Source organism: Podarcis tiliguerta, assembly GCF_965153285.1.
Source record: "Podarcis tiliguerta genome assembly, chromosome: 17".
Taxonomy (NCBI): Eukaryota; Metazoa; Chordata; class Lepidosauria; order Squamata; family Lacertidae; genus Podarcis; species Podarcis tiliguerta.
Window position 1 is genome coordinate 34481230 of NC_139550.1, and position 27566 is coordinate 34508795.

At 44.5% G+C, this 27566-nt stretch overlaps 1 protein-coding gene across 7 annotated transcripts in view; it reads left to right on the forward strand.

Moving 5' to 3' along the window:
- The first annotated feature begins 4732 nt into the window (after positions 1-4732).
- TYK2 (tyrosine kinase 2) overlaps positions 4733-27566 on the forward strand; it is a 47549-nt gene continuing 24715 nt past the window's right edge. For 3 of the 7 annotated variants that reach the window (XR_014506274.1, XR_014506275.1, XM_083419449.1), the window contains exons 1-7: positions 4819-5012; positions 12732-12936; positions 17517-17640; positions 22120-22279; positions 23183-23346; positions 23565-23949; positions 26267-26455. Coding sequence is in view for 4 of the 7 variants with exons in the window: in XM_083419449.1 (XP_083275575.1) it covers positions 4854-5012; positions 12732-12936; positions 17517-17640; positions 22120-22279; positions 23183-23346; positions 23565-23949; positions 26267-26455 (1386 nt within the window). In the remaining 3 variants the exon portion in view is untranslated. Of the gene's footprint in view, positions 5285-5366; positions 5529-12731; positions 12937-17516; positions 17641-22119; positions 22280-23182; positions 23347-23564; positions 23950-26266; positions 26456-27566 lie in introns of those variants that run through there. The other 4 variants (XR_014506273.1, XM_083419448.1, XM_083419451.1 and 1 more) reach the window with 3 other exon arrangements.

Here is a 27566-nt window from a genome sequence, read left to right on the forward strand (position 1 = left end):
ATTGTAGCGTTAGACCAAGAGCCTCTCTCCAAAAGAGATCTGACTGTAAATTTCCAAAGGTGGCTGGTGATGGACCCGTAGCCTCTGCAACCTCCCAGAACAATTCAATTGTTTCCTCAGAATCAGGGCCCCAGCTGAGGTGACCCGCTGCTGTGTGGGGGACATTGTTCCTATGGTTTCCCCATCTGAGGAATCAGCAGAATAAAGAGGACTGGGTACCCTCTAAGAAAGCCTTTATTTCTATGTAGCTGAATGTTGAACTTCCACTTCCAAGCCAAGTAATTAGCCTTATGCCAGCCTCTCCTCAAGTCTATAAGGTGACAGAAAACTGTTGTCACCTGACCTGCACTGGGAGCTAAGTGGGAAAGAACTGGAGTGTTCGCCCTCCCATGTGAGGGCAAAAAGGCTTAATTTATGTATGTCCTGCGTAGTGGGAGGGACAACTCATGCAAGGATATCCTCCATTCTCTGCAGAAAATGAACCTTTATGGCATGCCCAATGCCACCGTCTCTCAGATGTTGGTTTTATGTACAGTGGTACCTCTGGATGTGAACGGAATCCGTTCCGGAGCCCTGTTCGCATCCTGAAGCGAATGCAACCCGTGTCTGCGCATGCACGGGTCGCAATTTGCCGCTTCTGTACATGCGTGTGACATCATTTTGAGCGTCTGCGCATGCGTGAGCAGCGAAACCCGGAAGTAATGTGCTGCATTACTTCCGGGTTGCTGCAGAGCGCAACCCAAAAATGCTTAACCCAAAGCTACTTCAACCCAGGTATGACTGTATTCTTGCACCATAATGATAGCCTAGAGGGGATCACATCAGTATTTTACCTTTATTCTGAACTGATATTAGTGTTTTTGCTTTGCTTTTAGTTCTCTTTCAGGTATTGGTTCCGAGAGCTTGGGCTAAAAAAATAAAATATTCTGTCTGGTTCTTGGTAAAGGTTGAGTTCTGCTTGCCTGCCTACACCTAAGTCAACATCATTCCTTGGAATAAATTATATTCTTGCTTTAAAAAGTTCCAAATAGCTGTTCAGCATTTCACAAAATTTGCATGGCAAAATGATCAGTTTGCAGCATTCCTATCTCACTGCTATGGAGAGTAGGACAAGGGCTGTAGGCCACTATAGATGCTGCAGTTTTAGCTATGGGGCATTAAGTAGTCATTTTGAAACAGGAAATTTTAAATTGTCTTTGGACATTTTGTGGGGAGATGGAGTATAAATCAAACTTGGATCATACTCTTAATTGCTCCTCCCCTACCTTTGCAGGCACTTTCTTAAAGAACCTATTTGCTGTGAGTACAGTCCAAGCATGGGCAGGGAGCGAATACCCTCATGAACGCGAGGGCAGAAAACCAAGGCCAGTCATGATTCAGGATGTTTAGCAAGCATGTTCTCCAGATCTTGGGAGATGACCTGGAGCCAACCAGAAGCAATGTTAGGAGAGAACAAGCAGCTTCCCTAGGCCTGAGAAAGAGAGAGGTGGTTTGTACAGGAAATTCCAGGACCTATTCATCATATGTGCTCAATATCTACAAGTACCAGACTTCTTAAATTCCTGTTCATACATCCTGTGCACAGGCATGAAGCTGCTGACTGGAAGCAGGAGGAAGATAAAACTAATAACCAGGGAACATAGAGAGATCTTGTTGGCAGTGGGAGCCGGTGCTGATGAGATTGCCCTACAGATCCCAAAACATGGGAGCAAATGTGACGGGGAGAGAATATTGGTTTCTGCATTAAATAGAACTTGACACTCTTGGTGGATGGGAGTGTAGTGTCTGTAAGGTAGTGCATTTGTATATAGTCAGAATACATGCCATGTTATCTTGTGAACTGACCTGAGATCTTTGGATGAAGGGTGGTATTCTACTACTACTACTACTACTACTAATAATAATAATAATGCCATGTCTAGCTATAAATGTTTGGCAGCCAGAAATTTAGATTGAACAAAGGGAACGGAAGTTGAAAGACACTGCATGTGAAAGCTAATCCTTCCCATCTGCTACTGCACGAAAGCCATTGTGCATGGGCTGGGCATAACTAGGACTGAATGTTCTACTCTGTGCTAAATAAATAAAAGGCAGCCCTATGCCCAGGAAGACTGAATTATGTGGCTTTGCATAATTTCATTCTGCAGGTGCTAGGAGCCCAGGAAGTGACATTTTTGTTACTGACAAAAATGTGATATTGATAGTGATATTGATGCAGTATTGTGAGTTGGGAATAAAATGATAAAGTATCTCCCCCCCCCCCCCAAACTACAATGTCTATACATAGACTGCACTCAGGTATTTGTGCCTGACCATATTTAAAAAAACACCAATAATGCACTGAATATTAATGATTCATTTTTTTTTTTACAAAAGTAAATTTGCAATGTCTTTATAGGGGACATGCAAAACACACTGCCATTCTCCTTGCCCAACAAGCTACCAGAGAGAGCCAGCTCCCTTGCATACTCTTAGAATCAAATAATTGTAGGGTTGGAATGTATCTTGCAGGTCATCTAGTTCCTGCATTGCAGGAATCTTGACTAAAACAACCAGGACAGATGGCCATCCAGCCTCTGCTTAAAAGTCTCCAACGAAGGAGAGTCCACCACCTTCCGAGGGAGTCTGTTCTTGTTTCAGACTTGCTATCCTCACTAAGAGTTTTTCCTATGCTGTCCTAATGAAGGCAAAGTTAATGCTCCACTGAGAAACCCTGAATTCTTGTGTATTTATGTGTGAGAACGCAGGAAGTTTCATACCTCAGATCCTCATCTGCCCCTTGTTTTTTCTTTAATCTAAGCCATTGCCCATTGCCTCTCTCCAAGTGTTATCACCAGTGAAGTTTCTGGTCCTTTTTTTGCCAGGGGTGGCAGTGGCAGGGAGAGAAGGTATTTGTTTTTTGAGAGAAACTCACAATATTAGTTTCAGAATCCTTGTTTTAGCCCAATAGCATTTGACTTGCTATGTGTGTTCTTTTCCAAGGCAGGATAGAATAGTAGTGAGAACCAGCCCACATTTCTCTGTACATTTCTCTGATTCTGGTTATTTGCTTGATCTTCAGAACACCTTGCAAATTGTATGGTTGATGGCTTCTCTTGGAGTCATGTCCATCTTTCAGCGTGACTGTGCCTCACGGCTTAGCAAGATAATTTAGCTGTGTAGACCGATAACCCTTTTTTGAGCTTTGTTATATTTTGCATCTTTTTGACTTGCAGTCATCCTCCACTAAGTGCTTGATTATGCTCCGAGTGTTTTAACAAAGATACCCATGCAAATGCTCTCCATTGTCATTTCTGTGCTCCTTCCCCACCCACATACATTGTGTAGCACAGAAGCTTCAAGGCCATCAGACAAATGGGAGAAGAATGCAGAGACTTAGGTAATTATTACAAAAGCCCCCTGGAATTATTTGCAAGCTGTTTGTGAGATGAGGGAAGAATAACAGGACAGAGAACATTTCTCACAAGGCTTTAGCTAGGCTAGAAACTTCAGAGAAGTGGGAGCAGGAGCAGCTAACTAAACACACATTTGACAGTAAATGACCCCTGGACGGTTAAGTCCAGTCAAAGGCAACTGGGGTGCGACGCGCATCTCGCTTCAGGCCAAGGCAGCCAGTGTTTGCAGACAGCTTTCTGGGTCATGTGGCCAGCATGACTAAACCACTTCTGGCACAACGGGACATCGTGATGAGTGCCAGAGTGCACAGAAACGCCATTTATCTTCCTGCCACAGTGGTACTTATTTATCTACTTGCACTGGTGTGCTTTCAAACTGCTAGGTTGGCAGAAGCTGGGACAGAGCAACAAGAGCCTACCCTGGATTCTAACCACCAACCTTCCAATCAGCAAGCCCAAGAGGCTCAGTGGTTTAGACCACAGCGCAGTATTTGAGCTCATGTAGCTAAAGAGTATGAGCTTTAAGCAAAGAATTTCCCAAGTCTGTTCTTGCCCCTGCCTACTTCACTGCTCTCAGATCTTAACTGCAATATAGGAAGAACAATACAGTGGCACCTTGGGTTACATACACTTCAGGTTACAGACTCCGCTAACCCAGAAATATTACCTCGGGTTAAGAACTTTGCTTCAGGATGAGAACAGAAATCGGGCTCCGGCGGCGCAGGAGGCCCCATTAGCTAAAGTGGTGCTTCAGGTTAAGAACAGTTTCAGGTTAAGAACGGGCCTCCGTAACGAATTAAGTACTTAACCTGAGGTACCACTGTACTCTCATTTACACGTTTATTTCTTCATAAGGACTATGGAGAAAACAAAGTACTCTGAACACTTCACTGCTAATATAAATGGTGTTGCTGTTCAGTACAATGATTTTTCAAGTTGTCCCTGCACAATGCTTTGTATGTACTGGGGGGAACTGTTTTGCTATTTATTTTTATGCTGTGAGCAGCCCTGAGATCATCAGACGAAGGGCAGTACTGTATACAAATTTAATAACAACTTTTGAAAAAGCTCAATTTCGATGGTTTCGTTAAAAAAAAAAAAGCTCAACAAGTTCGAGGTCTTCCTCAAAAAGGCTGCTCAACCACTTTCGAGGTGTCCTGGTTTTTACTTTCTAAAATACGGCCACCTTACGCCCTTGCTGCATAAAGGCAACCCGTCTCCCTCCGCTTCCGCAACAACACCACTAAGCAGCGCGCGCCTCACCAGGGAAGCAGCCAGAGCAGGGTGACAAGAAGTGCGCATGCGCCCCCGAGGCCTCCAGCCCAAGTAAATCCCTTCGCTTGGAGCCGCCAATGGAGAGGCGCGCGGAGCCGTGGGTGGAGTCCCGGCGAAGGGGGGCGGGGCGCCGCAAAGGGCGTGCCTGGAGGCGGAGGGCGAGCCAATGGGAGGCGGCGTCTCATGGAGCCTATTGCGAGCTGCGTCTCTGTCCGACGGGCGCGAGCGGCGGGCGGGCCTTCGGCTGCGCTTGGCTCCCTGAGGCAGCGGCGGCGGCGGCAGCGGCGGCGGCGGGAGGGGGGGGCGTCGGTGTCGAGGGGCTCCCCTCCCCCAGGTCGCGAGGTAGGCGTGAGGTGGAGGAAAGTGCTCCCGGGGTGGGGTCTGGGAGGGGGGGAGCAGAGGACTCGGTTAACTCGGAAGCTCGGGCGACCCTTCAGGAGCGCCTTCTGAGCCCAAGCCCGTCGGTGTTTGTGCGAAGCCCGCCGGCCGGTGGAACCTCCACGCCCAGGGGCAGTCTACCTGGCAGTCTACCAGGTAGGCGGAGGCCAGCCGCGAGAGGCGCCGGCGCCGACAGCCGCTTTCCGCCTAGAGACAGCTTGAAAAGAAAAGAAAAAGTAAGATACGCGGTGTTTGGAGGATCGGTAGGTCAGTCCCCTCAAGTCGTGTGGCTGCTTCTGCGGCCCCTGACTTCCGCTTCTCTCTAGTGGCGTGATCTCGTCCCAGAGAGCTGACAAGTGCAATGTGCGAACTAGATGTTTTGACAAAATGCGGAGCCCTGGAAACGAACACGAGGATGGCACCTGCGGCGAGAGGAAGGATGGCTGTTGGGAAAAGAGTGGTGGGAATAATGTGGTGGAAGTTAGTTCCTCTAGCATTTGTGTTGTTGAGTGGAGCTGATTTTAATATGCGTTGAAATTGTATTCTATTCATTTACACAGTTTATTATGTTTTGTTGACTTAAGAGAGCTGTGATGTATGCACTGGGGAAGATTGCGTGTGTGGAAGATTAATGCCAAATCAATGAGTACAGAGAGATCTTTCAATGTTCCTGTTGACCGTGCTTATCTGCATGCTTACCAGAAGCTAGAGGTAGACTCCTGGTTTGAAACAAGACCTGCTGGTGACATTTTCATGCTTCTAGCTGGCTGCTTTGGGGAACCAAGAAATGAAGCAGGTTTGATCCAGCAAAGTTATTATGGGGGTGTTGAGGAGGTACTTGTGATGGAGGCAGCGAAAGGTTTAGATTCAGGGTGAGGGGCTATGAGAAGAAGAAAGCTTTGAAAAGGTGGTGGTGGGTTCACTATTAATGAAGGCTTGTAAGAATCACTGGTGCATAATACATATTACATAGGGTGCACTGCACAGAATATCATGTGTGCCTCAGAGCACTTATACATAATCTTAGTAATACCAATAATACCATTGCCTTAGACAATGCAGATTCCCTCCCCCTCCCCCCCCCCCGTTTCTGCATTCACATTTGCAGTATGAAGATAATACTGCACACTGTCTGGTGTGCTCATGGTAGAGACAAGATCTGTCGTGAGGACTTCCTGACTCACCTTCTTAGCCAGTATTCAACACCAGATCACTAAGTGTCATGGACAGGCTGGAAGCAGAGGAGCCTTGGGAGGCACCAGCTGGGGGACCCCCCCCCCAAATAAGGCTCAGAGCCAGGGGACTGGAGGTGGGATGACAATGAGTGGTCAGAGGGAGAAGAGGGAGCAGACTGAGAAGAGGAGGTGTCAGATGCTGAAGAGGCAACAAGGTTTATTGAGTGGGGAGAGCCTATGGCAGAGAGCAGTCCAGAATCAGATGCCGAAGCAGAGGCTGGAAAGGTGGGGGGGGCAAGAAGCAGAGATCATGCAGGCTACTGAAGAAGCCAGGGGGTGTTTCCTCTCTTGATGCAACCAGCTTCCCTCCCTGCTGGTCTCAGATTGCTTTGGAAGGACCCAGGGAAGGAGGCTTAGGCAACTGTGGGAAGGTGGGGACCTTCAGTTCTTGCAGCTGCCTCATAAGGGACAAGATCTGCCAGGACAACTTGCTGCGCTCACAAGCCTGGCCTCCTGAGCTAATTGTGTTTCCTTGAATAACGAGTTGACTTCACTGATGCCCTGTGATTTATTGCTGACCTGCTCCTGATATCTGCCCCTGACAGTGCTGCAGGCAGAGGGCGATAGATGAAATGAAGAAAGTTTTTTTAAAAAAATTAATTGTTGGTGTTCTTTACCTAAACAAGTTCACAAAGAAACTTATAACATGATCTTAGCTAGTTTGTGCACTGTGGGATGATGCAGGATAGAGAAGCTGACCTTGGCAGTTGGAGGCAAAGTAAAAGTATGAGAGAGAGTCGGGGTTGGGAGCTTCTGGATCCAGTGGACCATCTAATGTAAACTGCGGTTATATTGTCTGCAAAAGAGTCTCTGTAGATGGTTGGTCGAGAGGGAGATTTGAAACCAGAGGAAGCCTGCCTTTGACTATTTATTGGCGCTGTGGGTTAAACCACAGAGCCTAGGACTTGCCGATCAGAAGGTCGGCGGTTTGAATCCCCGCGACGGGATGAAGTCCCGTTGCTCGGTCCCTGCTCTTGTCAACCTAGCAGTTCGAAAGCACGTCAAAGTGCAAGTAGATAAATAGGTACCGCTCCGGCGGGAAGGTAAACGGCGTTTCCGTGCGCTGCTCTGGTTTGCCACAAGTGGCTTAGTCATGCTGGTCACACGACCCGGAAGCTGTGCGCCGGCTCCCTCGGCCAATAAAGCAAGATGAGCACCGCAACCCCAGAGTCAACCACGACTGGACCTAATGGTCAGGGGTCCCTTTACCTTTATATCCCACCCTATGCCATGCAGTCCCTGGGTGGGTTACATGCATATAACATATTCCACCCCAAAGCCTTTGCAGAAGTGAGGCACCCTTTTGGAGGGGAAGCGATTCCACAATCTGAGGACCACCACAGAAAAGCCCTCCTGTGCATTGCCGCTTCACATGGTGGTGGAAATTCCAGTGTATTTCAACACATATTTGGTGCCCAATATGAGAGCACTGATTACTTACATTAGTGTTGATAAACCAATGAATCAGGAAGCCCTTGATTCAAATCTGTCTTCTAGCATGAACTTAGTGATCTATAGCAAGCAAATCTCTCAGACAGCCTCATTTTCCCATCTGCAGTACAGAGATAGTAGTGCTGACCTGCCTTACAGGGTTATTGGGATTGCAACAAGATAATGTGAAGACTTGAACATTATAAAAGCATTAACTCAATGCTAGTTAGCATTACAGAAAGAAGGCAATTGCTGGGCTGCATAGAGATTTGTGTAGGGAGTTAGTGGACTGTTTCTGGGGGGCGGGGAGTTCTAGGAAGATCATAGGATTTATAAACGTGTTCAAACCAGTATAGGTTGAATTGTGCTGTGAAAGGGGTAATACAGGATGTTTCTACAAGATGACATATTGTGGTTTTCGTTGGAAGAAATGATGTGTGCAGATTGGAGGAACACTTGTGGGTCTTTCTAGGATTGCTGTATGTATATGAGAAGAAACTGAAGGGATGTGAAATGAATTGAGAAACATTACTGTGGGACAGGTATTACCCAAGGAAAGGAGATGGTATGGTGGGCTGGATTCACTTGTCTTCTATATCAGGCCTTTAAGATGGTAATTTTTATTGCTTATGAAAGAGCTTGGCCAGCATAGTGTGATCTGATTTGTAACTTGTGGAGGTGTTTATAGCTTTTGGTATCCTGGCAAGTGTTTTTCCACCTGGCCTTCTCCCTTGCCAAATGCTTTGCTCATGGGATTATAATATTTGCTGTGGTGTAATTTTGTATTCTTTGGTTAGCATGGAAGAGGACATCAGGTAAAATCTTAGCTTTAATTCTTAACTTGAATGAAGTTGTTTTCATTGCCAAAGTATGAGCTAGCCAGCTGCCTGACTGCTTGGGTTTAAACAAGTGTTGTAATAGGAAAACATAGAAGGTAGTTTCCTAGTGTATTGCAGGTTTGACAGTTTAATGGGAGCCTAATAAAAAGAAGGGTCTAGGATGTAAAGTCTCTTGCTTATTATTCAATGCTTTTCATAGATGCACAGTTCAACTAATCAGGGTTCTGAAGAGAACACTGTTGCACATATTGTTGTGTTTGTTTCTCTAAGACTAAGCAATAAGGTAACTGTGGATTCCTGTTTGTTTGTTGTGCTTGTTCTGCCCATTCTTGTTCAGACCGAAGTCACTTCTTGTTTTATACATCTTCCCTTCCCCCCAAAGTGAAGAGAACTTGATTTGCCCATGGGTCACCGATCTGAGTCAGCAAGGATGGCAGCCTGGACCTCAATCTCCTTTTCTGTTTAACTATTCTCCCAAGTGATTAGTCCTGTATTATTTAGTACAGCAGATGTGCGGATACTGAATGTGGTCTGTTAACTTTAGTGCTTTGTAGCAAACACTTTCCCATTCCTTCTAATTGAGGTGAAGAAGTTCTGAAGTTCAGGCCTTACTTCAAATGCAGCTGTGATACTTTGTTAAATGGAAGATGCATATACTGTATTTCTCTTGGAGTAGAAATGAGCACATGGTGTATCTCTCAGCACTGTAGTATTGTACTGGATAGAATGTGTTGGCTTTAATATTGGAGGCTCAGCTACAAGTTGCCGCACAATTATAAGACTGTGCAAATGGCAGACAACATATATTAATGATTATTATTCATTAGATTTATATCCATCTCCAATGGACACAAGGCAATGTACACTAGCTCCCAAAAAACCTGTGAGGTGGGATAGACTGAGAGACTGACCAGCCTATGCCACCCAGTGGACTTCGTGACAGATCTTTGCTCCAGTCCTAACACCCTACAACCACACACTTCCACACATAAGGATAAATAAGATAAAATATGCTGAATAAGAAGTGCTTTCAAAATACATGCCGATTGCTTGCTTTTCATTCCTTTGAGGAAAGGGTGGAGGCAACACTTATCCTCAAGCTTTGCTCAGAAATTGACACTGGGATGCAAGATTAGTACCTGAGACAACCCAGAGAGTTGGTAGATTATGTCAGATTTGAACTGAGGTTTTTCAAAGTCCAGGTTCAGGCATTTTTATCTGCTAGACAATGCTGACTCTTACTGCCCATAATACTTGGTTTGGAGCATAGGATGCTGCATGGAAATAAACTTGTTAGCTTTAAAGGAAAACCATTTGCTTATTTTTGCCGTTAATAGAATGCTTGTGCATGTGTGCCTCTGAAACCTGGCTTCCAGTTCCCTTTAAAGTGAAACTCTTGGAATTGAAAGATAGGTTCCAAGAGATAAAAGTTAAAAAAATCAATTCTGCATTGTTCTGCACCCTTCCTCTGGCTTGGCATTCCTTTCCATTTACTGTACCTCAGAAAATCTGGCCACACATGCAGTGTTAGAAACTCAGATATATATAAGGTAATTGACAAATGGCACCTTAAACCTAGGTTATGGTTACCCCAACAGAATGTCTAGGTGCCATTTCCCCCGGGTGAGATTTGTTATTGTTGTTATTATTATACATTTTATTTCTATACTACTTTCAGCCGCTCTGAGCCTGGCCTTGGCTGGGGAGGGCGGGGTATAAATAAAAATTATTATTATTATTATTATTATTATTATTATTGTTATATTTTAAATGAAAAAAATTCAAAGTGGTTTACAACGCATTAAAACATCAAATAAAGCAATCCAGAATAAAACAAATTCAAGCTTCAAGGAAAATATTTCACATCCTTCTCTAAGTGGCATTTTGCCTCCCCCATATTTATTTACCTATTTAATTTAGCTCATAGCATAGTAGAGGTACTCTAGGAAGCCAGTGTGGTGTAGTGGTTAGAGTATTGGGGCAGGACCTGGAAGATCAGGGTTCAAATCCCCACTCAGTCATGAAACTCACTGGGTGACCTTGGGCCAGTCACAGCCTCTTAACCTCCCTCACAGGGTTGTTGTAGGGGATTAACTGAGTAGTGGGGTGAACCATGTACTTGTTGGAGGAAAAGGTGGGATATAAATGCAATAAATAAGCTCTTCTGCTTACCTACTTAAGAAACCTGGGGGGGGGGGGGGCAGCCAGATTGAGATGTCAGTCATCAGCCTGGCATCCACAGATCTCCATGTGGTCACAATTGGACCTGCCCCTGTTGCAAAGTGCACCTGGCTAATTTCAAACACTGCACACATGTACTTCTCAAGTTAACTTTGAGTTGGGGTTGTCCTCCCCAGCCCGTGTGTGTGTGTTAAAAAATGTTAGGATAAAACATACCAAGTTCAGATAAAGAAACCTAGACTGCAGAACCAGTATAATTTGTAGAGATATATTTATTTTTAATTACTACAATAGGAATGCTCAATGAGAGGAAAAAGCAGCATGTCCTTTGATCAAGTATGTGTCCTACATGAACTTGAGATGAACTCCTTAAACAACATACACATAGATTTCAGTAAAAGGGATATAAATATATATTCCATATAATTTGTGATGCTGAAGTGAATCAACTTCCTCTTTTTCAGAAGCCAAATAGTAGGTCTGATTTTATTTTATTTATTTTATTTTAAATACCAGGAGTAGAGAGGAACAGTTGGGTGGCGGGACAGAATTCTGCTCTTCCTACTTGTTCTGCATAAACAACCAGCAAGAAATTGCATTCCTAGACTGGAATTTTACTGCTGCATAGTATAACTGCCAGGAAGACCTGGCTGGTATTATGATCCTTTGGTCTCTATTGAAAGAAATGAGACCTCTGGTTTGACCAGATGTTTGAGTTAATGCTTGCTGCACCTACTTTGGTATGAAAGAACACTTCATTGTACATGAAGCAGGAAAGTGTGTTTTCATTTGGGATCACTAGTCTTAGATTTAGAGATGGGAAAATATTTCCTAATGTTGACCATGTCAGTTGTTTGTGAAGAAAAGAATAGTTTTTTCAGGAATGGCTTCAACCCAGTGGGTTGAACTGAATGATGCATGAGGTCCATTGTAGTTCTTGGATGAGACTCCTATATAATGCATCCCTCCCTACCAGCTAGAACAGTGAGAAGATGAACTGAATAACACTTGGCTCCTGTGCCCATTTCTGCCTTATGTGATGATTTATAATGTGCCTGCTTTCTCATGTGCTGGTCAGTAACTTCACTATCACCCGTGAAGTGTGGTGAGGCAGTTGCCTCAGGTTGGCAGGCTCTGGGCAGCTGGGGCAGGTGGTACCACCACTTACACCACCTTATGAGACATGGGTGGCACTGTGGTCTAAACCACTGAGCCTCTAGGGCTTGTTCATCTGAAAGTCGGAGGTTTGAATCCGTGTGGCAGTGGTGAGCTCCCATTGCTCTGTCCCAGCTTCTGCCACCCTAGCAGTTCGAAAGCACACCGGTGCAAGTAGATAAATAGGTACCGCTGTGGTGGGAAGGTAAACAGTGTTTCCATGCACTCTGGCTACTGTCATGGTGTCCCATTGTGCCAGAAGTGATTTAGTCATGCTGGCCACATGACCCAGGAAGCTGTCTGTGGACAAATGCCAGCTCCTTTGGCCTGAAGCAAGATGAGTGCCGCACCCCATAGTCACTTTTGACTGGACTAAACCATCCAGTGGTCCTTTACTGCTGCTACAGCAATGCTGCCCCTCCCAGCTGCAGGGGCATCATTTTCAGTTTTGCCTGGAGTGGCAAAAGACCCCGGGCCAGCCCTGCTGTCAACTGTGCTTTAGAGCTGCTAGGAACTATTGTAAACTGAGCTGGTTGTTTGCGTATATGTGGATTCAGGAAGAATCAAACAATCTGTGGATACTCCACATTATCCTTTTGCTTGAGCTGCCTTTCCTCTACAAACTGACTGTAACCCCCTGTTTCTCTGGTTTAGACTTCATATATTTGGAAGCTCTTTCTGATATTATCAAAGGGGAAGTGGTGTAGGGGTGTGAATCATACACTATGTATATTACATTGTATTACACACACTATGTTCCTGAGAGTGTGCGTTGCTGAAGACTATGTTTCCTGAAAGCGTTTTAGGTTTCCTTAATGAGGTCTCTGTTTCCTCCCACCTAGGGACTTGGAAGAATTGGCAGAATGCCACTGTGCCATTGTGCAGTGAAGCACAGTGAATCAGACATGGAGGGGTGTCGTTTTTCATCTTCTGGAGGGCTGAGGGTATATCTTCACTGGAAGGGTGAGCAGGAGGAACAGTACCAAACTTATATGCAAGGGACTCCTTGTGCTGAAGAGATCTGCATCGATATTGCACAGAAAATTGGTAAGTGGCCCATAGGGCTTGTCAAGAGATATGTGGGAAACATGTAGCCCTTCTTGGAGAAGTGCCTTATTGCCCATGTTGTTCAATATCTATAGAAAACCATTGGAATATGACATCCAGAGGCTTGGGCTTCAGTGGAGCCTTGCAATTGGATTTGTATGGAGTTGTACTCCCCCTGAAGGAGCAAGTTCACTGTCTGAGAGCCGTCCTGGACTCAACGTGGAGGTATAGGTGGTGGCAGTGGTGGCTTCTGCTAGCTTAGGGTTGTAGCTGGTGTACCAGTCCTAACTAGAGAAGGCAGACCTTGCCTTGGTGACATCCAGTGACATCCAGACAAGAGGGCACTGCCCTCTATGTGGGGCTGCCTTTAAAGATGGCTCGATACAAAATGCAGCCACTCGGATGCCAATGGGGACAAGGCTGTGGGAACATGTGACATCATTCTTGTACTGGATGCACTGGTTGCTGGTGTATTTCTGAGCCCATTTAAGTGCTGCTGTTGATCATTGAAATCCTAAATGACCAAGTTGTTAGAGCAGCTTCCATCACCTGTATGAACTTGCCTATGCTTTAAGAAAACTCCAGGGACCTTGCTAATGTGCTCACCGGTTTCTGAAGGCTGTAGCAGCTAATTTTTCAGCCCACCCATTGCCACCTCTCCTCTAGAGCTCCTTTTAATGAGGAGCATTTTCAGCTCTTCTTTTGGATCCTGGTGAATAGGAGAGGGATGCATTGGTGTCACTCTCCTTCTTCCTTCTCTTCCAGGCAATCATCTCCCCCACCCTCTTTTACCACCTGATTGATAGAGCATCTAGTTCAATTTAAAGGAGCAAGAGAGAGAGGCTTGCTAGCATGGCTGAGGTGGGAAGGGAATCAAGGAAGAGTGGAGGGGGTGCTTTGTTGTCCTCCTGTTTGTGGGCATTCCTTTCTTTCTTCCATAATGCTGGAAGGTTGCTTTGGTGAGGTTTGGGACCTCCTTTCTTCCCCCAACCTCCATTATTTAGGAGGAATGCTCCTAGAACTGTATTTCTACTGCCCCTCCCTCCTCTTCTCACAGCCCTTCTCCCAAAAAATCTACTTTCCCATCACCATTCCACAGTAGTTTCACATCTCTCCCTCCCTCTCTCTCTCTCAAATTTCTTTCAAGTTCAGCATCATAGTAAAACAAGTCAAACTGCTAGACTCTCCCCATTTAATTCTGCCTTCACATCCAGCACTTCCTTTCTCAGTAATTCTGCCAGTAGGTTAATAACTTTGGTTCTGATGTCTTCTCCTTCCTCTGGAATTACTCTGAATCTTAAGCAGAACTCATTTTTTCTCAGCTCCATTAATGCTGAATTATCCAAACATTTTCCCATCTCTCTATTTATCACTTCATTTTTTGTTTCTAAGGTCTCAACTTTATCATTTAATTGGGCTACTTCCCCAGTCAATTGTGTATAGCATGCCTCTATTTTATTGACTGATCCTTCTAATCTTCTCAATTTTCTAATTCTTCTAAAGAGACTTTTAGAAGAGACTTTGTTTGCTCTGTCGTCATCTGCCTAAGAATATCCACAGTGAGCAGGGACCCTGAAGATCTTATTCTTTCCCCCCCACTTCTCTTTCTTCTTTTCCTTTTCTTGTAAGCAGCATTCTCAATGTTGAAGTTTTTCTTGCTTCACTTTATTAGAATTTCTGTCTCTAAACAGCTTCTATCCCTTCAGCAATTTAACCTTGTTTTGGCAACAACATGAGATATGGCAAATTCCATCCTCAGGAATACAGTGTTAGCTGGCAAAGTAGCTTTCAATTACTTAAAACACTTTAGTCAAAGAGAAAGGAAAAATAAAAAGCTTCACATATGTCCCTTGTCCATTTAAAACTTTCTCATTTCACACCATAAATCCAGCTTGCTTGCCTTCTCCTTCTTTATTATGGAAAGCAGTTCACTCACCAGGTGTTGGTTTTTGCTTTTTGCTAACAGACTCAGAAACTCTTTTAGGTTGTCAATTATCTCATTTCGAAGGCAATTAAGAAAGGGAGGAAGTCTTGGTGCCCATAATAGGACTGCAGTGTAGTTTGAGCAAGTTGACAATTCTCAGTCACAGGGCAGGAGATGAGCCCCTCAGCATTCCCTCTGTCCCACAAGGAGCAATCCCTTCTTTCCAGCTCCTTTTCAGAAGTGAATAGGTGCAAGTAGATAAATAGATACCACTTCGGCAGGAAGGTAAACGGCGTTTCTGTGCACTGCTCTGGTTCGCCAGAAGCAGCTTAGTCATGCTGGCCACATGACCCGGAAGCTGTACGCTGGCTCCCTCGGCCAGTAAAGCGAGATGAGCGCTGCAACTCCAGAGTCGTCCGCGACAGAACCTAACGGTCAGGGGTCCCTTCACTTTTACCTTTAACACCATGGAAACAAATGCTAATATGCCCAGGAACATCACCAAAATGCTGGAGAGGATGTACCTCCACAGGCACATACCTCCACATGTGGTGGGAATGTCCTAAAATCCAACTCTTCTGGACGTCAGCCATATAAGAAATATGCAAAATAATTAAGCAAGTATTAGAAGTCACCCCAGAACTGGGTCTACTAAACATCTTCCAAGACAATAATGCCCACTCACAAAGAGCTCATAACCCACCTACTCTCGGCAGCCAGAAACATCATAGCCAGACACTGGAGAGACCTGTCAGGAGTAAGCATAGACCAATGGTATCAAATAGTATGGGAAACAGCCTTATTAGAAAAATTAACCAACAAACTGAAACTGACACAGGGACAAATAGAAGAAGACGCCTTCACCCTGATAAGGTTATCCTTTATCACATACACAGCTCAAGAAGACAATAACAAGAACCCGCCAACAGCATTAGAATCAATCTGGCTAACCTGATCCAAAAACACACACACACACGTCCCCTCACACATGAAAAATAGGTTCACCACAGCCAATCACCAACAAACAACCACACCCTAGGCCAACTCCAACCTCTCTCACCACCAAAGGAATACAAGCGAATAGTAAAGAGAACCCGGACAAGTGACACTGACACAAAACCCCACATATACAGTAAGTAGAATAGAAGCATTGCCACCTGACCCCACCCCACTCACCATTCCCCCCTCCCCCTCTTTCTCCCTTTTCTTCCTAATGAAACTGATCTGTAGAAAATGTAAGTTGAAAAAAGAGACATTGCACATAAACCAATAAATCTTTAATAAAAATATATTAAAAACGAAAAGAAAAGAAGTGAAACTGGCAGCCAGACTTGTGTCTAGCTATCAGCAAACATCACACTGTTATCACCATTGGTTAAGAACTGACAAAATACCTTCAGTCTGCCGTGATCCCTCCCCTGGAAGTCCCCAGGATAAAAGGATCTCTAATAAAAGGACTAGCAAAGTATTTTGCAGGGGGATGAGTGGTTTGCTTGATTTCCTGCAGCTCCTTATCACATACAGTTGTATAAATCTGCAGTTACATAAAAGAAGTGTGGTAGATGACGCTGGACTGCAAATTGCTTTACAGTCTGAAGCTGTTCAGCTAGGCTTAAAGCCTTGAGCATTCTGCCTATTTTTTTTAGCTTGGCAGGGTCTTAACGCTTGGATCCAAACCTAGGAGTACCTTCACATTCTATACATTTTGGGGTAGACTTGTGGCATGATTTGACTTTATAGAACAGTGGGATTTTATGAGCTTTGTTGCCCTTTTTATATTTGTGAATGTATTTGAGCTGAAGCCTAGTTCACACATTCAGTGGAACTTCTCCTGGAAGGAAGATCTTGAGATCCTAAAACCTGGTCCATTGATCACCAGCTGTCAGGGACTAGAAGAGACCACCCCTGCAACCATGCCAGCATATACCTAATTACATTATACCATTGTGTAGATAGTAGACCACTTTGGGAGCCAACCTTAGCTGAAAAACAGGTTATAGATAAATGTTTTGAGGTAGAATAGACTGTACCACTTCAGACTGCAGGCAAAGGACCACATTTCTAATGCTCTCTGCAGATAGCCTGCTCCCCATAGTGCTAGTTTTCTAAACTGAAATCTTCCTTGCTGGTGTGCTAGTTCTTAATGCCGGGAGCTTTTTAAATCGCCTTCATGATTTTTTTTAAAAAGGTGCCTCTCACCTGCACATGTAGACCATGGGCCCCAGGAGCAGAGGAGTAAAATTTTATGTGCAACTGACTTCTGTTCTGCCCAGCACAGCAGCTGATGTATACTTACTTAAATATGCTTTAAGTAAGGTTGGAGTGATGTTTGTGTGTGTCTAAAACTTCTTCTCTAAAAAGAAAGAAAGCATTTGTATATGAGTGAATGCAACCTAATCCTGCGAATAGGAACCTCAGTTCTGCCTTTAGATGACATTGGGATGCAGTAAAGATAATGTTACAACTGACAAGGGTGCTTTCTTGGTTTCATTTAATATGCTATCTTATTTGTATTGATTGTTTCCCCAACCCTGGGCTCAGGGTTATCTCAGGGAAAGGGTCAGAAATTAGTGCCTTTTAAGGAGTGACTATCGAGCTGTGCCCAATATGATGATTTCCTTCAACATTTCTTACTAGATCTTTTTGTCTTCCACAGGGATCACGCCAATCTGCTTGAGCTTCTTTGCACTGTATGATCCACTGGCCAAATTATGGTTCCCTCCTAACCATGTGTTTGACATAGATAGTGGCATTAAGATGATTCTGCATTTTCGGTTGAGGTAAGAACATCCTTTCCCCATGTATTTCACCTTCACTTCTGTTGTTTTGGGATTAAATATTTATTGGCTTTACAACTGGGTGCTTGTAGAGCCCTCTCGCTCTCCAGGCTTTGCGCAGCTCTCTGCAAGGAGAGTTGCCTGCACCGCTTGCGGAGAGTTGCCTGCACGCTGAAGCCTGGGGCGCAGTGAGCTCAGTGCGCCCCAGGCTTCAAGCTTAGCGCAGCTCTCCGCAAGCTGTGGGAGCCTGGCGCTGGGCTCCCACAGCTTGCGGAGAGTTGCCTGCATGCCGAAGCCTGGGCGCGCTGAATGCAGCGCGCCCAGTCTTCAAGCTTCATGCAGCTCTCTGCAAGCCGTGGAGCCCGGTGCTGGGCTCCCACGGCTTGTGGAGAGCTGCCTGTTTGGGGGCTGGGGTCGGGGGAAGCTCGGGCCTCCCCCGCCCCAGCCCCGCGCCTGGGGGGGGAAAATAATTTCCCCCCCAAAAAACTAGGTGCGCCTTATGGGCTGGTGCGTCCTATGGGGCAAAAAATACGGTAACTGCTGCTTTTTATGTTTTAAAAACATTGGCACAAGCAGCATATAAATAATAAATTATAATTATAATTATTAATGGGCATTTTATCTATAGTTGCAAGGCCTACTTTTTAGGAAGTGGGGTACATGACAGCATTTTTTTGCAAGTTTTCTTACATATAATAAAGTAATTTGCCCAGGAAAACCTACTTGTGCATAGCCATTTAGGCTTTCTGAAAGCAGTGTAAGATTATTATAGTCAAGAAAGTCTCATTTATATAAGTCCATTAGACCGAGCAGGTGTTTGCTTTATTACCCATAGAATATCCAAATGACTGACTTATTGTTGTGTATTTAAATGGTTTTTCATGTAGTGTTTGGTATATTGAGATGCTGCTTTGGGCATGTTAAATGGTAAGGCATGAATGCAATACATCCTGCATTCATAAGCGTTAGTTTGCCCTTGTTCTGGAAGCATTAAGTATGTCCACATTTGCCAGTAGTAGTGTCTTCCACTTTGAATTCGGAGTAGAATAATGGCACAGGACATAATACATTGATTTAATAATGGGAAAACACATGCGCCGTTGCTGTTGGTGTCAAAATTAAATTGTCTTTTTTTCCTCCTCAGCATACTTCCTCCCTCAAGTTAGGTGAATCTGTGTCATGGTCAGTGTGGTTTGGCTACATAATTTAAAAGAGCTGGTTGTTTCTGCCAGAGAGCATGTGCTAGTATAAAAAGAGCATCCTGTCTGCTGTACCACGATACTGGGGTGTTTGAAGTAGAGGGAGAGGTCTCAGCCTGGCCTCATTTCAACACTTCCCCAAATCTAATTTTCATATGTATCTGGAATGTTGATGCTCCTTGGGGCATCATATACACTTTTAGAAAAGTAACCTTAGTAGGCAATGGTGACTGGTGCCCAGTGAAACTGGTAGGGTGACACCAGAGCAAATGACAGAAGGGGCCAATTCTTGTTTTGTCCCCATCCTCCCTGCTGAGTTCTATAAGGGTAATAATTGAGACTAAAGAGGGAGCTGGCAGTAAGAAAGCAGGCAGTTGGGGTTGACTGAAGGAAGACTGGGCTTGGTTTAGCAGGGCCCTGCTTGCCCCCCAGTGAACCAGCTTCCATCACTAGTCGGGTATTCTTTCCTTCTCAGACTCCTTAACTGTGCAGTCCTAAGCATATTTACTCAGATGTAAGTCCCTCTAAGTTTAGTTATACTTGCTTTCTAGTAAGTGCATCTAGGATTGTGATCCGGGTCTATTTGTTGTGTGTTTTTTGGTACAAACTGTTGTAGATCCTTCAGGCAGATTTGCGTGTGTGCAGCTGTGATCTGAGAAGGAAGTGGGTGGGAAGGAAGTGGGCAGAGTGCCTAGTACATCAATGAAGAGAACATCCTTCAGTTTCTGCGAATGCTGAGCTGAGCTTGGGCTTTAGTTTAGCTTGTGTGTGGTGAATTGAATGAACCAGATGAATAGAACCAGAGCACACTGCTTTAACATTGGAGCAGTATTACCTTTTGACAGAACCTTTTCAGGAGATTGTTGTTGTTTGTTGTTTAGTCGTTTAGTCGTGTCCGACTCTTCGTGACCCCATGGACCAGAGCACACCAGGCACTTCTGTCTTCCACAGCCTCCCGCATTTTGGTCAGACTCACCTGTCTGGTGAATAAAGTCCACTTCTTTACTACCCTGGAATCAATTTCATGAAGTCACAGACATACACACTCTCATGCTCATTCATATATTCAGCCTTTATTGGCGTAATATATATACATATTAGTGTGTGTACTATATTTCCTGAGCAAAATTTGCTTCTACATACATCTACAGGCAAGGGACGCGGGTGGCGCTGTGGGTTAAACCACAGAGCCTAGGACTTGCCGATCTGAAGGTCGATGGTTCGAATCCCCGCGACGGGGTGAGCTTCCATTGTTCGGTCCCAGCTCCTGCCAACCTAGCAGTTCGAAAGCACAAAGTGCAAGTAGATAAATAGGTACCGCTCCAGTGGGAAGGTAAACGGCGTTTCCGTGTGCTGCTCTGGTTCACCAGAAGCGGCTTAGTCATGCTGGCCACATGACCCGGAAGCTGTCTGCGGACAAACGCCAGCTCCCTTGGCTAGTAAAGCGAGATGAGCGCTGCAACCCCAGAGTCGGTCACGACTGGACCTAATGGTCAGGGGTCCCTTTCCCTTTCCCTTTACATCTACGGGCAGCATCTTTGTTTTAACTCTTAAGTCAGCCTAGTTAGGTGGCCTTAGTTAATCTCTAGGAAGAGTGTCTAAATGGCTTCATAGTTCATCTACAATTTTACTTGCATCTACTGCTAGGATTTTAACTGTTTTTAATTGGCTTTAACTGTATTTATTAATAATTTTAATTCTTACAAACCACTTGAGGTTTTATTGCAATCACATGGTATACGAATTTTGTTAAGTAAAATAAGTAAGGATAACTTTTATCATACTTGTTTAGAGAACAGATTTTCACTGCCAGCTGAAGTATCCCAGAAGAACCTTGATACTGTTTGTCTCTGAAACATAAACAATAAAAAATTGCTTTAGCAATTGTAGCTAGCATTTATCCAGCACTGTTATTAAGTGTTGAAAACACTTCGCAGGCATGCTATCAGCAATCCTTGCATCAGCCATGTCAGGTGGGCCAGTGTTATCTGTACACTGCTAATTTAAGTCACAGTGGTTTGCCAAAAGTTGCCCAATGAGTTCATGGCTAGGTTGAGCCCTGCTTTTTATCACTCTGGTAAATCAGCTGCCATAAGATTATATTAAGTTCAGTAAGTTAGAATTTCTAGAGGGGCAGGGTTCGAAATTAGCAGGTGCCAGGAGCATTTTGTGCCTAAAGTTTCTCCATTTGCGAGCACCTCAAAAAGTCTGGGTGCTTTCTTTTGCGCCTGGCTGACACTCAAGTTTTACTGAAATTTATGTGCTTTGAAGCCTTGAAGTATATGTTAAGGATAGATAATATGTTAAGAAGTTTAACAATAAAGAGTAGAGTGTTTTGAAAACTGAAGTATGGTATCAATATTTTTATTGTAAACACCAAATTAAACATGTATTAATAATTTCTGCTAAAAATGTGATATTACCAATGTGTCACTTGTGTGAATTGCGTATTAAATCATGCCTATCAAAATAATAAAAAGTGTTTCCCATCCCCCCCAGTGGCCACTAGACATTCTGTTTTGGCACCCAAAACCCAGGCCCCAGGAGCCATATGGCTCCTAGCTTTTCAGCCTAGTTTCTAACACTGTAGAGGGGGTAGCTGTGTTAGTCTTGTTGTTTCTTTAAGGCTAGCAAATTTATTGTGGCATAAGTTCATTGATTGCAGTCTGCTTCCTCAGATTAATTCAGGCATCTGATGAAGTGGACTGTAACTCACAAAAGCTTATGCTATAATAAATGTGTACTTAATGTGCCACAAACTTTTTTTTGTTAAGTTTAAAATATTAACAGTTGAACTCTGTTATGTGCTGTGACTTGTACAGATGGTTTTCTGGTTTGCACTGGCTACTATTTTCTCACTGAACTATAGGACTTCTGTCTAGAACCATTGTTCTAATAGTTTTCTTGCCATGAAACGTGTAAGAAAAATTCAAAAGGGGGCTTACCACTGGTGAACAGCTTGAGTGACTCAGTTCCTCCAAGTTATCAGACAAAGAAGCACTTAGAAAGAGATTGACTCCCTTCCACACATTTCAGGCCACTTATATGTCTCAAATAGTCTGGATGGAAAAGTGGCCTAACAAATTGTGAGCTAGTAAGCTTCTGTGAAGGTGAGAAGGTGCAAGGCATAGGTGCCATAAATTAGAGTTGGAAGAAGTAGAAGAGCACCTGTCTGACCTAGGTTCTTCATTACTTGAGGAATATGCACCTTGCCTTGGCAAAATTTAATCATTCCTGCCTCTCATACGCCAAGTAAGATGTGCATATTCTCTCTCTCTCTCAGGTATTATTTCCGAAACTGGCATGGGACAAATGAGAAGGAGCCAGCTGTCTGTCGCAGCCTCCATCGCACAAGTGACTCTGAGGACAAGTCACAGCAATCAAGGGGCGAGCAAGGCAGTGCCCTGCTGGATAAACCGTCATTTGAGTATCTCTTTGAGCAAGTATGAAGCTTTGTTGATGTTGTTCTATTCAGATTAAGCCTGTTATGTATTTGCCATCCCACCCTCTTTGGACTGTCCAAAGAGGTTTCCATCCTTCTTCCTTAAAATTAAGTTTCCTTGGGATTCCGTGGCTTCATCAGGCAAATTTAGATATCTCTTCAGTTGCACTTTCAAAGCCATAAAGGCCAACTCCATGCTATACAGCTGTTTCATCCATCTCCCCTGACCAGCCTGTGCATGCCTTGGGCAGAGAAGAGGTACACCACAGTGAAGCGCACACAGAAGAAATAACTCTATATGTCAGGCACTTGGAGCCTAAGTGTCTGTCAAATAGCTTAGGGGGTAAATAGCAATCCAGGAGGATGAAATCACTTACACAAAAAATGTAAGTAAGGAAGCAGGAGTGGATAAAAGCTGTTGAGGTTACTGGTGACATCAACAGACTCTAAGCCAACACGATGAAATGGGGCATGCGGGGGTGAGAAGATTAGTAGACTTCTCAGCTTTCCCCCTCCCTTTGAGGAAATGTGATGCAGATAGTCAATTCTTATATTCTAGATCTGTCTTCAGAGAGGTGCAAGCCAGCCAAATGAGCCACATTCCACCAAGGAAGGAGAAACCCCTTTCTCATAGTTATTAGGCGGCCTGATTCCACCTCATATATGGCGTGCAGTCAAGCCCTAAATTTTTGAAGAACTGGATGAGATAAGATGGAAAAGTTTATTTCCCTCTTTTTTACACAACTGCTAGTAGTGTTGCCTACATGAGACTGCAGGTTGGATCCCTGACATAATTTGAGTTCAGATTTCCAGTAGCTCAACTTGAAGAGCCAAAGGAGAGACTGATTTGGGACCTGTTAGCTTGGGAATGAACCTCCATAATTTTTGATCTTTTTCTTCCCAGGGGAAATATGACTTCATTAATGACATTGCCTCTCTAAAAGACCTACACACTGAGCAGGAGATTCATCAGTTTAAAAATGACAGCCTGGGGATGGCTGTACTCCACCTGTGTCACATTGCACTTAAGAGAGGCATCTCCCTTGAAGAAGTGACAGAGAGAACCAGGTGAATTATTGTGGGGATGGGACAAGTAGTTGTGTTTATGGTGTGCTTCCCAATCCAGTAATCCCAAACTGCTTTGCAGAGGGTTGTTGGTATGTTCTCTCTCTCTCTCTCTCTCTCTCTCTCTCTCTCTCTCTCCCCCCCCCCCCATCTTCACTTGAAGTGTGGCATTGATACACATGGGGTGGTCACCCCGCTTACTGCGTTTGTTTCTCTTGCAGCTTCAAGGAATGCATTCCCCGTTCTTTTTGTCGGCAGATTCAGCAAAACAATTATCTGACCAAATTCCGCATGAGGAATGTTTTTAAGAAGTTCTTGCAACGTTTCCAGCGACATACAATGAGCTCTGGCAAGCTAACAGAACAGGACATCATGTATAAGTACCTGGTGACCTTGGAGAACCTGGCCCCACGTTTTGGGAGTGAGTTCTTCATGGTCCTCTCACTGGAAACTGTTTCAGAGGGTGAGAAGGTGCCACTTTACATCAATGGTGGGCACACACATCTGGAGAACTCGCATTCCCCTCCTCTCAGTGACAGGCTTGCCATGCATGAGGTTCTGGTCACGGGCACAGATGGCATTCAGTGGCGTCCCATCTCTGCTGAGGTATGTTCACTTGTGAGTTCATCACCACCTATTGTCATCAGTAACAAGCTCTCCATCCCTGGGCACTGGGACTCCACTTCCTGGATTGGAAAGCCATGTTGAGTACTTAACTTTATTTGGCACAATACATTAATTTTGCTCTGGCTTTTAGCTCATTTCTCAGGGGATCAGGGCAAGTAATAATCAGCTAATGAAAAGCCCAAGTTACCAATAGTTAAGGCAGGAAGTCGGGTCAACCCAAGCTGAATTGCAGTTATATCTTTCCTGTACTAGAGCAAGAGTCACAAAAAGATGGGGGGTCGGAATCAGGTTACCGGTTCAAAATATAGGTCTGAATAAACTGAACCTGACCACGGTTAGTAAACCCTAACCATGATGAAGCAGATGTGAAACTTAAGTGTAGAAGGGTTTTGCACATTTTGAGTTTGTCTTGACTAATTTGTCCCTTTGGAGAAGCAATTTGCAGGGTGCAAAGCTGCACATTGTGGCTGTTGCTATCCAACTAAAAGTTATTCCTGCCATCACTCTAGCCTTTGCTTTGACTTTGGAGGCAGGGATCGTCTCATCCTGACATGTGTTTCACTTCAGAGGCACTTCAAAAGAAACCTGAGGACCTTGGGCTGAACTTTTGATCTCTGGCCTAAAATACGTGTTCACCAGTGGTGAACAAGTGCACTGTGGTTGACCAAATAGTTGAAAAGAAGTAGGCTAGTTGACTGGTTGCCTCTGATTGGATAGCAGCCAGAAGCTTCAGTCTTCAAGCTGACTCAGCCTTTGGAGACACACTTTGAAGAGCAAGTTTTTCAGAAAAGTGAAGAGTGTGTCTTAGTAGCAATAAAAAATTCCACTCAATGCCACCGCAGTGCATGCCATTCTGTGGGTCTTTACACTGTTGATACCAAAGTCATGCCAGGTACATCTTAGATGTGGTAATTGTAGAGGCAAGTTCCTTAAGTATGCTGGACCTCAGTCGTTTAGGGCTCTGGCACCATTAATTGAGTTTTAAAGTCACTAAAGAATTGGTGGAGATGGTGGAGCACTGGCAAATGTGCTCCCAATGACCCAAGGTAAGCCACAGCAGTTTGTAGCCACAGAAACTGCTTCTTGGGAACTTGAACCTCCTGCCAGAAACATCTCTAATTCAGAAACTCAGGGTGGTATCCAATGAAGTATTTCCACCAGTGCAAGGATTTCAGCTTGTGCAATTGAGTTTTCCCCTTGCACAGTTCTGTTGTGTAGCCAGAAGTCCTTGCTCTAGTGGAAGTACTCTGTTGGACACTCAACTATATTACAGCAAAAACAGCAGCATAAAATGGTGGGGGAAATGAATTCCTTCATGGGTATTATGCCACTGTTGCTATTCTGGACATCCTCACTCTCCAAACTATCCACCTAGCTATGTGCATGCTGCTTCTCAGCAGTAGAACCTTAACAGCAGCCAAAAAGATTCAGAGGCTGGGAAATATTCAGCTTCTGGAAAATGCTGGTCAACTGTCACGGGAGCCAGCAGCAAGCACATTTGGCAAATAGCAGAGAGAAACAAGGCACACAGCTCACTTCAGCTAGCAGCTCTTTTATTAGTGTCAACACAGAAACACACCAAGATTCATGAAGTATACTCCCGCATCATGAGCTGTTGCCCAAAGTGGCTAGCTCCTTCCATCCTGTCTATTTTCTATGCCTCAGACCTCAAGGGGGACCCTCTTTGTTTCTGCCTGGTTTACTGTTCAGTTATGTGGAGTAATTGTCTTGTTTTAGAGGTGAACAGTGGGTCTGGGAGGTTGTCAAGGGACAAGCTGTCAGCCTGTGCTGATGTTGCCTCTATTAGACCTGATTCCTGTCCTTGCTCAGGGCTGGGGCTTCTGTGTGTTTCCTCCTGTTCCTCACCCTCCTGACTCCCAGCTTCCAGTATTTCCCAGTCCTCCTCCTCCTCCTCTGGGGGGTTTCCTGTTTCCCACCACCGTAAACCTGAGTACAAACTGTCCTCTCCTGCACTTTCCCTGGAAGCCTCTTGGGTAGGCAGTCTCCACCACTCCTCTTCTAGCCAGTCCCTGACATCAGCCAAACCTTGCATGTTCACTGTGTATAGCATGACCTAGTGCCCTAAAATCCTCAAAGCTCAGTAGTGGGGTAATTTGTTTTTCTCCCTCTTTCAACCCTGAAACTGCCTTTGGAGTGTAGACACAGCTACCTGTACGTTGGTTGGTGGGGCAAAGGATCCAGGCTTGCTCTTGCCACAGCCAGGCTGCAGTGCTGGTGTGCATATTGATGTGACCGTCCTGGAGTTTGGGCTCTTAGCTCTGTCTTTCTTTTGCAGAGATTGGAAAGCCATCCCCATAGAGGTTATTTGGGAAAGAAGGCCAGGACTAAAGACCACAAGCAGCCTTACCAGCCAATGGAACGACGTGAATCCAAATGGGTACACTTCTGTGACTTCCAGGAGATCACACACATTGTTATCAAAGACTGCAGAGTCAGCATCCACCGTCAAGACAATAAGTGCCTGGTAGGTGGGAATGTGTCCCTCTGCTACTCACTTCGATTACTTTACAATTACTTCTGTGAACTGTTGGTGACTGACCAAGAACAAGGCCTTCAGGTCATAGCAGATAGCTGAATTATGCCAATTCAGTGTGTAGCAGCAATGGAAAAGGCAAATTCCATTACAGTGGACCCTCCAGATGCAAACTTAATTCGTTCCGGGGGTCCGTACGTACCCCAAAAAGTCCGCAACATGAGGTTCTGCTTCTGCGCATGCACATGGCGCAATAGAGCACTTCTGCGCATGCGCGTGAGGTGAAACCCGGAAGTATACAGTTCCAGGTTTGCCGCGTTCGCAACCCAAAAATTATGTTACCCGAAGGTAAGGTAAGCTGAGGGTCCACTGTACTAGGGTTTGTTAGGAAAGGGATTGAAAAATAAAACTTGCAATATCATGATGCTTTTATACAAACCTGTGGTGCAATGTCATATGTAATATTGTGTAAAGTTCTGGTTGCCTCACCTTGAAAGGGATAGGTCCGAGTTGGAAAAGGTTCAGAAAAGGCCAATGAAAATGATCAAGGTATGAAAAAAGCAGATAAAGAGAATTTTTTCTCCCTGACTCATAGCACTAGAACTCAGGGACATTGAATGAAGCTAAATGTTGGAAGATTGAGAACAGATGAAAGTAGTTCTTCATACAGTGCATAAAGAGGATTGGACAAATTCTTGGAGGATAAGGCTGTCAGTGACTACAAGCCACAGTGGTTATGTTATACCCCCAGTATGTTTCTAAATATCAGTGGCTGGGAATCACATGTAGAGAGTGTTTTGTGCTCATGTCCTGTTTGTGGGCTTCCCAAAGACATCTGGTTGGCCACTATGAGATCAGACTACAAATTCTGTGCATATGGAATCTCAAAGGTGCATACTCTGGGCTGCTAGGCTAGAACTGGACATTAGGGATATGCACAATTTGGTTCGCTTCCCCCATGTCCTGGTGTCACAATAGTATATTTATTCATAAAAATTATACACTACTTGATTGTAAAAAATAATTCAAAGGAATTTACAATGGTATCTTGGTTGTCGAGCTTAATCTGTTCCAGGAGTCCATTCGACTCCCAGAACCGTTC